This window comes from Andrographis paniculata, unplaced genomic scaffold (assembly GCF_009805555.1).
Source record: "Andrographis paniculata isolate CXL003 unplaced genomic scaffold, ASM980555v1 Contig34END, whole genome shotgun sequence".
NCBI lineage: Eukaryota > Viridiplantae > Streptophyta > Magnoliopsida > Lamiales > Acanthaceae > Andrographis > Andrographis paniculata.
This window is the reverse complement of record NW_026137567.1, coordinates 5,887,126-5,897,713: the sequence shown is the minus strand read 5'-3', so window position 1 is coordinate 5,897,713 and position 10,588 is coordinate 5,887,126. Positions and strand designations below refer to the sequence as shown.

Genomic DNA, 10,588 nt, shown 5'->3' with positions numbered 1-10,588 from the left:
CCACTTCAGCCATCGGTACAATTTCTTTTTCACTTTTCTTTTACCTAAGTTTGTGTTGTGTTGTAAGAGAAAATAAGAGAAATAAAGCTAATTCAATTAGAAGTGATACAAAAAAAGGAAAAAAAATAAACAAATGAGAGTAATTTAACCACAAGTAAACGTGTGACTTCTTCCATTTTCCCATATAATTGCAACTCAATGATAAAATATAGAATCAAACAAAATATCATATAATCAATGATACAAGTTTATTTGATGTACTAATACCACACCACCATTGTCCCTTGTCAAGAAAATGGGAGTGTCTTCTTGCTCTTACCTTTCTTATGCCACCTAAACAACTTCTTCAAGAAACCTTTGCCTCCATTTTTCTTGACAGGGACTATGGCCCCGGAAGGGGCCGTGCTCCCCACATCACTGTCGACCTCCTTCGGATCCTTTGTGAATTTTCTTGAACACTCTAAGCTTGTCTGTTTATTATCTTCGGCTAACATGTTGTCCAGAAGGGACAAACGCTGGCTGCTGCTGCTTCTCCGAGGAGTCGTCGGGTTAGCAATAGAAATCAATGCATCCTTTTTAAAGCCGTTGGGCGAAGCCAGGGCCTTAAATTGCTTCTCGAGATTTAGGATGGTTTCTTGGCACTCAGCTAACTTTCTTGAAGCTGCATTTATCTCCTGATCCTGCAAGGTCGAACACGAATGAGAAGCTGATCGATGTATGGTAATAATGGCCCGGGGCGGGTGCAATGCTTACATTTTGAAGTGGATCTTCCGAGGTTTGTCCATCTCCGAGAGCTTTGGTGATCGTCATGCTGGCATGAAATCGAAAGCTTAGAACACAGAAAGCATCAAATGTTTGGTAGTGAAAGATTAGTGCAAAGCACACCTTGTATGAATGTTTTGGTTATTACTACATGGGACACTCAGAAGAAGGTCATCTTTAGCTGATGTCTGGTTTTCAATTTGATCCGCCTCAAATTCACATTGCCTCACTGATTCCAACTTCTCGGTTATGTCTTTCAAGGATTCGAATTCGTTCCAGCCATCTCCCGGTCGAAGCAGACCATTTGAATCGGTAACAGGAGGCTCCATATTGCTCGGCGGCGCAACAGACAATCTTGTAGCTTCCTTCATTGTACATGACATTTCTTCTCTTTCTGTATGTCTGGAGAGATCAGCATTGTCTACATCAGTTTTGATGCTCGATTTTTTGTCCATGCTCAAAAAATCCTGTAAGGAAAAGCAGTGATTCACAGCCCAATCCAAAATGTAAGCCACAAGCTCAGCAAACTGTGGGACTTCAGCCTCTCCATTCAACAATTCATTGCAAGTCCGAACAGATTGCTGCAGAATGTCCGAAAGCTCATCCGCTTTCCATCTGACAACTCGAACAAAGTAGCCTTCCAACCCAGCTTCCAGATTCTTACAAGATAAAACCTCGCCGCCATCATCCTTGTCTGATAAAGACTCGGCCACACACTTACTTAGTCCTTCAAGGATCTTCACAACTTTGTTTATCGACATGGATGAGATATCGCCGTTGTTTCTTGCATCATATGCAGCAGAATTCTGAGACTTCCCTGTTGTTTCACTGGACAAGCCAATAACCGGATTACCTTCTTCAGACGAATCATGGGAGCTTCCGACCAAATCCACAGCAAACTTTTCCATCTCGGCGAAGTCATCCATTAGGTACATTTCTGAACCTCCCATGTTTCCATGAGACGGCGACGAGCCTAACTGTTTCTCATTCTTGAAGTTGTCGAGCTCCGAGATTAAAGCCGAAGCCCATGACTCTGCACAGCTGGCTTTGTCTTCACTGCCTGCATCAGATAGAGTTGTCACAGAGCGATCCTGTAAGAAACTTTTTACTGATTCGTCACCTCTCGAGAACCTGGAGGCGGCGCGAACGTACATGCTTCTAGAAGCTTGTAGTTCGGTCGACCTTTTAGTGAGTGCATGTCGAAGAGTTCGGTTTTCCTCTTCGACAGCTTGCAACTGCTCGGTAAGAAAACCGATCCCTTTGCTTGGCGCATCGGCAGAGAAGTCCGGCGAGCCACACAAGGAGGTAGTCTTTTTCCTTATTGATCCGATGTGGTCCCTGCCGAGGATTTCGACCTCGTTCTTCATCCTTGTCAAGGCAGCAGGGCCAGGCAACCGTTTTTGGACAAGGCTACGCAGCTTCTGACATTCGGATTCGAGGCTTGCGACTTTTTGTAGACTATCCTTGTACTTCTTCTGAGCCACATCGGCTGCTCGACGGTTGAAGTCTGCTTCCTCATTCCTGATGTCGAGCTCCTTCTCGAGAACACGAACCTCGTATTTGAGTGAAGAGTTTTCTTTCTCGGTCGAATCGATCCTCACTGTAAGTGCGTTGAAATCAGCTTCCACCTGAGACCTGTATTCGCTTAAGTCTTGGATCACTTTGTCCTTTCCGGACACGGCTTTCTTCAGCTGTGTATTGTCTGAATCTAGTTTCACAATCCTCTTACCAGCCTCGGCTAGTCTTTGCTCTAAAGCTAACCGTGTTTTGTCTAGTTCTTCCAATGCTTTTACCACGGCTGTCTGGATTCTCTTCTCCTGATCCTCTCGGACAAAATGTAACTGCTGCGTACAATCATTCAATGCCGCTTCCAATCGTGCTGATCGCTCCTCCTCTGAAGCAGCTCTCTGTTGTTGAACATGGACGAGATCTTTCTTGGAAGAAACAGCTTCGATCTTGGCTTTTTCCCAGCCTATGTAAGAGGATATTATTATACACATGTTAAATTCACAGTATTTAAGGATTCCTAAATCTGGTCGGAGAAAAGGCGAGAAAGAATATTACATAGATCACCACCTGCAATAGCTTCTTGCGCAATTTTCTCTTGTTTCTTGGCAAGATTTCTTTCTAGATCTCCTTTCAGTGTCATAAATTCCTGCACCTCGAGAAATTACAAATGAAGTCACTTTTTCGTCACGATGTAAGAAATCTGGACAAGATACTAAATAGAGCATGTAATTGAAGACAGGAAACCTCAGTTCCATTTCCTTGATCAGCTGCTAACGTCTTCTCAGTAACTTTTTTATTCCATAGGCATGGCTTCTCATCCATCTTCTTCGACGGCATCATCTATCCTCCACCTCGTGCAAAACTAGAGAAAAAAGAAAAACAAATCAGACAATCACACACACACATGCGAATGACTGTTCGAACACAGAGAATCAACCTCAGATTAACCACTGTCCTGAAACTCGTCGATCAGCTAATTAATTAATTTGATTTTCAGAAATCCTAATTAAAATCAATCATCAATGTGCATATACCACACGCGCACGCGAAATTTCCATGCAGACAAAACGGCAGCCTTAACCGACCAATCTTCCTGATACTAGAACAATTGCAAATAATTCTCACATTCAGACAAATTAGTTAATCGAAAACACTAATAATCTTACATCGCCGGACTCCGTCGCGATCGTAGAAAGCAGAGGGACAACTTTTCGACTGCCACTGTAATCCCCTGTATGTGTGTATATCTGTGTGCGATGGAATGCGGAGTGCGAAGTGAACGGGTAGTTATTAAAGCTGGGTGTCCGGGTCGGGTCAATAATCGGGCGGGTTGCTTTGATCCGACGGTGGAGGGGCGGGCGTCGCTGTCCATTTATATGATGATTCATGTGTATCCGATGCGCCTGTGTCTATTTCTTAACCTAACCAATGAGAAATTACAAAAAGAGACTAATTAAATACATTTTATTTTTTTCTCTAAATTTATTATTGTTAAAAAAATAATTTAAACTGATGGATTCGATTAAATTTGGTAATAAAATGGATAATACTGGAAAGTAATATATGTCTTCAAATTAGGTGCATGAGCGTGACATCTTGTAAAATTGTAGAAACCAAGATTAAATTTTGGAGTTATATTCAAGCAAGAAAATAATATAAATGAAATGAGTGATTATCAATATAATAGGATCCCAAATATGGTTGAATGGTATAAAATTAAAATAAAATCATTATATAATAATTCAAATAAATATTTTATTTATTTCTTGGAATGGACAGTTAATTAGTAGTATTAATGAGTGGGAGGGAGGGTTATGACATTTGGTAATTAATTAAGGAATGGTAGAGTGATTATTGGTCGTGTATGTTGTCATGAACCAACTAAAGTGCAATTAATGATATAATTGAATTCCATTAACAGACAGAAAAGATGGCATCAGTTGCTCCTTCACTTCTCCTACTCCACTTTCATTCTTAAATTACATGCATAAAAGACTTTAAGCAAATCGACCCCATCGCCCAAAAGCTGGAACGAATCCTCACCGTTAAATTATTGTTTCTCTAAGATTGAAAAGGCTCTCGCACTATTTATTATCATTTGTTTTCTACCAAATAATTATTTTCATGTAATATATACAAGGAAAAAATTATTTTTTGTGACAATATAACCAAGATTTATTAATTTTGGCCTAAAAATAAAATTTTATCAATTTTGATTCCAATATAATTTTTTTTTTTTGTCATAATATAAATTTTTTATCAATTTTAATCCCAATATAATCAAAACTCATCGTAATGCTGACGTGGACTTGCAAGATTGTGCAATTTCTTCAAATACAAATATAAAGTTTGATTTCTTTTCATGTCAGTATTTTATGTCAATCAAGTTGACGGTGGGACAAAAAAAGATATGGTTTAATTTTATTGGCACCAAAAAATAATAAGTTTTTGTTATATTGAGACTAAAATTGATAAAAATTTTATATTTGAACAAAAAATGATGAGTTTTGATTATATTGAGATGATGAATTTTGGTTATATGTGGACTAAAATTGATAATATTTTTATATTTGGACTATAATTAAAAGTGATTTTTTCCCAATATATATTAATGAAAAGATTATTTTTCACCTAAAACAATATATCAAATACCCATTTATATTTTATTAAATATTATTTTAATTAATTAATTATTATTATTTTCAATTTTTGTATTCAATTTCAAATTAAAATATATATATATTTTCATCCCAAATACTATCATTTTTACCATTATTGTAATAGTTTTTATATTTTTATATATATAAATGATACTTTGTGTCGTAATTCAAACTATTACTATAGAACTTGGAGTAGATTAGTACTAATAGTTATAATATTTTTATATATAAAATAATTGTACTTTAATAGTCTCAGGGTGTGTTTGTTTGGGGATTGGATTTTAATTCCACTATTCATCCAATTTTTTCCACTAAAAATATCAAATCAAACACTTATTTTTATTTTTTATATTATACTAAAAATCAATTTTACATTCAAAATATCACATCAACACCTATTTATATCACATCATACCATTATTCAAATTCAAAATTTTTACTATTCAAATCTCATCTCAAAATCCAAACCCTCAAACAAACGCACCCTTAAAGTATCATTTCTCTCATTACTGTCTCTCTTCATAATATTTCTTTTATATTTAAAAAAGTAAAATAATATTAATATTAAAATATTCTTATAAAAAATAATAATATTAATATTAAAATATTTTTATTTTTACTTAAATTACAAAAATATAATTATACACTGTAATATTAAAATATTATCATTTATTAATTTATTAGGAAATCTCCAATACCCATTTGAATTAGACCTAAAGAAATGACCAATTTGAAATAGACATAAGGAAATAATAGATTTGTAATTTAGGTAAAAGTTAGAAGATTTTAATATTAATATATAATTATTTTTATAGAAAATCGAAAAAAATATTTTAAAGTAAAATTAAAATAAATTAAAAAAAATATATTTTAAATTCGGGATGGAACTTTAAATTCAAAGAATTATATGTTTATATTCTCGAAAGATATATTTTTATGTCCGGTAAAAGATGATCTAGTTTGTAGGATATTAAATTCGATCGGGGGTTTACCCCAATATATACTTTCGAACAGCGAATTCTCACGTCATGAAATATATATAGATATATTTACAGGTTCAATTCAACATAGTATATGTATAACTAAATATGATTTTTTAGGGTCTGTTTCTTTTGGTTCAGTTTGGAAGAAAAAATTCTCCAAACCGAACGCCCCTCCCTCCCCCGACATTTCCTGCAGAAATGGCAACAAAAAGTTGCCACTTTTTTTTTTAAATATTTTTTTTCAAAATATTATATTTATTTAATATTTATAATAATTATATGGTAACAAAATATATATAATATATATGTCATTTGTAGAAAATAAAATTTTATATAATACAAATAAATAAAAATTTAAATATATATATATGTTAGGTATAATATAAATTCATAATCAAATTATGCAATATAAATTTTATCAATTAAATTTAATATATATTTATATTATTTTATTCATTATCATCGAATCAATACACATCAAAATTCTCCAAATCCCAATTAAATTTTTTAAAAAAAAAACAACAAAATTCAAACATATTTCAAAATTCAAATAAAAACCAAACTTAATCTTAACTTTACCTTACCTCCCCTGAACAAACACACCCTACTTTTTCTCCTTTAAATTTCGAAGAAGAAACGTCATCCCTCGTTTTTTAATTCCCGATAAGAAAAGGATGAACGACAAAACCCTAATAAAACCCTAAGCACAACCGCCATTTGTACAACCCTCTCTCTTCTTCACTCTTTTCTTCTCCTCCTCTCCCCTTATTCTTCCTTCTTCGTTCTTCCTTGCTTTTCTCTTTTCCTCCTCCGGTGCTTCCGTTCCCCACGGTGAGATCTTCTTTCAATAATTGTTCTGTTTTTTTTTGGAGCGGCTTCCCCCGCGTTCGCAGTCATGGGCGAAAGAAAACGCAGCCGTCGCCTTCGTCTACGACTTCGGGAACCGTCGCCGTCGCAGCCTCCTCCATGGCTCCACTTGTCGCCTTCGTCTGCCCCTGTCCGGCCGCCATTTTTGTTGCAGTTGAAAATTAAAAACGTCGACCCTGACGTGAAAGTACAGGAACCTCACGGCGCAGGTAACCTCATGTAAATTTACCAAACGAAGCATTTTTGGTTGCTCAAGTCTGGAACTATTTAAAATTCACTAATGTGTGGCGGCTACCGTGAAGGAATTGCTTGTTATGCCATTAAAAATTTCATGAGTAAACATTGCATTTTCTGCAGGTTTTACTGGTTTTTTTCAGAGATGAAAGCTTTTAGTTATGATTGTGATCGTTCACGGCTTTTCTTTGTGGAAATGTTCATAAGAGCGAATAAGGATTGCATTTCGAACTTGTGGTTATTCTAAGAAATCAATCCTAAATGATACACAACCATGAAATCGCAGATGTAGAGAAATCTAAATGATGTAAAAACAGATGTGAAGAAATCTAAATGATGTTTTAACAACAACTCCGTTAAAACTAGTCTGTGAAGCATTATGATTCAAGCTATCGAAACAACATACCTGTGAACATCAATCCCATTGTGACCATTTGCCAAGAAGTCTATGGAATATATAAAATCAATGTTTCAACATATGCAGTTCAACAAAAGTAAAACTGCAATATTAACGAATCAGGACAAAAACAACTATTCACAATTAACACTTGACTTTATTTGTAGCATGCTTAGAAGTTGGAAGAATAATTACCTGCCCACAAATCAGAAACCACAAATTCAAAGAATTTATTAGTGCTATATATGAGAACTTAAATCTTTGGCTGCATAGTTTTCCTTTCTCTGCATCCGTTTGATATATCTTTTAAGGGTGATCCCGTAGAAAGATCTTGCACAAGGTGTTTTTATTTTTCAATGGATTTGGAGTGTGTATAGTTGTCTTGGCCAATGTCTCAGTTAAGAATATATTATTGTTGTATATATGATAAATAGTTAAGCTGATTTTTATTGGCATGTTGTATGTCACTTTGATTTGCAATCAGATTGGTTTTTTCTTTCGATTAATCGAGTTTAATCACTTTTCTTCATATTAGGGCATTGACAACACTTGTGAAGACAATTATATGGAGGTGCGTGGTGGATATGGTGGCTGCCATGTATATTGCTGGTGTGCCATATTTGCTTAATGTGTTCCATTTGGTGCCCAGGGCTTATGGGGGAGAAATTTGTTAAGCATAGGTATAAAAAGAGACTTCCATCACATGGTAAAACTTTTATTCCTTTTTTAATTTTTCTTCATGGATTATAGGTTAAGTTTTCCTGATAATTATTTTGCTAATCTTTAAGTTAATTATATGAATTTTAACATGTAAAAACTGAATTCACTTGCATTTACAATTCAAGTTTAGCCATAATCCTGTAAATAGTTAAATGGTGTGGTGTATACAATCAGCTGGTTTGTCAATTTGTGCATGGTAAATATTGCAACTGGTTTTGCTGTATTTATGTACCGGCTGCTGGTGTAGTACATTGCATACCTGAATGGAATCATAATTGGGGAAGTTCATTATAATTGATGTGCTTGGTGTAGTTTCATTTGTTTCAACGAAGGAGCTGTCTTTCAATCATGTGGGAGGTTCAATCCTTTTATCATCTGTAACTCAAATGCACAGAGAATTGAGCAGTTGTGCTTTTCATTGCCTTTTCATGTTACTAAATTTTCCCGTTATTGCAGGTGTAAAGCAAACTGTTAGACAGATTACGAGATGTTCTTTTCAATGCCCCTCCTGTGTTGCATTAAACTGCAATGGATAAGTAAGCTTCTATGCTTAGTCAGTATTTATCTATTTGATTTTATGATTTTTTCTTGTACAAGGGTACCTGGGTCGACTAATTACTATCATAGTCTGCTGTGGGAAATGCATTGGGTTGGTTTGATTGCAGCCAGTTCTGGGAACTTTTTGTCCATTTTTAGCCCTGTTAGGAAGTGACGAGAAGATACGTCTGCCCGGTGCTGGCCTGCTTTTGAAAATCTGTATAGACTACTTGCAGAAGAGCTCTGTTATTAGCCTTTTGGAGTACCAAGTAACGAACTTTATGTGTAGTCGATAAAGGCCCATGACGTCAACTCACAGGCCAAATGTTGTGGTCGCTCAGGCCAATCAGATATTGCTACGCTGCTAGGCACAGACCGGATTGGAAACGTGACGAGGCCCAATATCTGTTACAAAATGGACAACATGAGCACGGATTGTCTGACAAGAGCAACATGGACCATGTCGGGGCAAAGGCTCATAATGTTTACTAGAGCCCATTTCTCAGACTTGAGAGATGTCGCCCGACAGCCAACATGTGCACGTGCTGTCTCTCAAGAGCCGGATAGGTCCACTTGTAGCGGTCCAGCAGCCAATGAGGCCCAATATATTATAAATTGTGCCATTTGATAGGCTCTATTGCTTACCGACAGGGGCAGTTGCTGCCTGCCAAGAGCCCAACAGGCCAACGTACAACTGTCAAACATTATAATCAAGCAAATTGGACTCAACTATTGTCGCACAAGGGCCGACAGGTGGACAAACTAGTTTCCACTCAAGCTCGGCCCATAATAATTTTAGGCCCATATGACAAGCCCATCTGCTGTCTTACCAAACCGGACAGGAGCACGTCCTGCATATAGAGAGGCAGACAGATCCATGTACAGTTGTGAAGGCCCATCTGCCCAGCATTCTTTCTAACGAAGCCACTAAGGCCCAATTCTGCGTCATGAAAGGCCCATCCGACCGGGCCAGTCACTGCTGCCCAAAAGCCGACAACAGCTCATGCAGTGGTCAAGGACATCAAGCCATTTCGGCCCAATTTGGCTTTCTAGAAGGTCTATCTGACAGGCCCAACGGCTGTATCCCCAAAGCCGACAATAGCACGTGGTATGTCAAGGCCCGGCCGACAGGACCAACAGATATTCTCCCAAAGCTGACAAAAGCATGTGGATTGTCAAGGGCCAAGAGGCCCATTATCAATCTTGTTTAGTCTTACAAGTCCAATTTGACTTTATGGAATGCCTATCCGACAGGCCCAATGGCTGTTCCCCCAATGCCGACAAAAGCTAAGGCTCATTGGGCCCATTATCATTCTTGTATAGACATTTCAGCCCATTTTGGGCTGTTCCCCCAATTCCGACAAAAGCTAAGGCTCATTGGGCCCATTATCATTCTTTTGTAGTCATTTCAGCCCATTTTGGCTTTTTGGAAAGCCTATCCGACAGGCCCAATGGCTATTGCCCCAAAACTGACAAAAGCACGTGCTTCGTTAAGGTCCGTTCGACAGGCCCAATTTCTGTTCCCCCATAACCGACAAAATCATGTGGATCGACAAGGCCCACTGGGCCCATAATCATTCTTGTTAAGCCTCTCCAGCCCAATTCGGCTTCATAGAAGGCCTATTCGACAGGCCCAACGCCTGTTGCCCCAAAGCCGACAAACGCACGTGCTTGGCAAGGCCCATCCGACAGGCCCAATGGTTGTTACCCCAACGTCGACAAAAGCACATGCTTGGTCAAGGACCATCCGACAGGCCCAATGGCTGTTACCCCAAAGTCGACAAAAGCACTTGTACTGCTAGGCCCATTGAGCCCATAATCATTCTTGTCAAACCTCTCCGGCCCAATTATGCTTTTTAGAAGGCCCATTTTACAGGCCCAACGTTTGTTGCCCCAAAGCTGGCAAAATCATGTGCTTG

The 10,588-nt window shown here is 37.5% G+C and overlaps 1 protein-coding gene and 1 long non-coding RNA gene across 6 annotated transcripts; one reads left to right on the top strand and one right to left on the bottom strand.

Moving 5' to 3' along the window:
- Positions 1-138: 138 nt before the first annotated feature.
- Positions 139-3,525, bottom strand: LOC127248747 (filament-like plant protein 7). 4 transcript variants are annotated; one of them, XM_051271261.1, is made up of 6 exons: positions 3,438-3,525; positions 3,016-3,133; positions 2,827-2,917; positions 886-2,734; positions 754-811; positions 139-680 (listed from the first exon to the last, which is right to left on the bottom strand). In XM_051271261.1, the coding sequence occupies exons 2-6, from the start codon at positions 3,109-3,111 to the stop codon at positions 288-290; spliced, it is 2,487 nt and encodes an 828-aa protein (XP_051127218.1). In that variant the 5' UTR covers positions 3,112-3,133; positions 3,438-3,525; the 3' UTR covers positions 139-287. The 4 variants fall into 4 exon arrangements, with proteins under 4 accessions (XP_051127218.1, XP_051127217.1, XP_051127219.1 ...); XM_051271260.1 differs by having other exon boundaries at positions 140-680; positions 2,827-2,923; XM_051271262.1 differs by having other exon boundaries at positions 140-680; positions 2,839-2,923.
- A 3,056-nt stretch (positions 3,526-6,581) lies between these two features.
- LOC127248934 (uncharacterized) lies at positions 6,582-9,398 on the top strand. Of its 2 annotated transcripts, XR_007838203.1 has the most exons (4): positions 6,582-6,990; positions 7,948-7,983; positions 8,062-8,118; positions 8,589-9,398. It is a non-coding gene; the product is annotated as an uncharacterized LOC127248934 (long non-coding RNA). The 2 variants fall into 2 exon arrangements; XR_007838202.1 differs by having other exon boundaries at positions 7,948-8,118.
- Positions 9,399-10,588: the final 1,190 nt, after the last annotated feature.

Coding starts and splice junctions, on each gene's coding strand:
- LOC127248747 (XM_051271260.1), bottom strand. CDS start 3,111: ATGATGCCGTCGAAGAAGATGGATGAGAAGCCATGCCTATGGAATAAA. Junction 812..885: donor AACCAAAACATTCATACAAG/GTGTGCTTTGCA, acceptor ATTTCATGCCAG/CATGACGATCACCAAAGCTC. Junction 681..753: donor CGGAAGATCCACTTCAAAAT/GTAAGCATTGCA, acceptor TCGACCTTGCAG/GATCAGGAGATAAATGCAGC.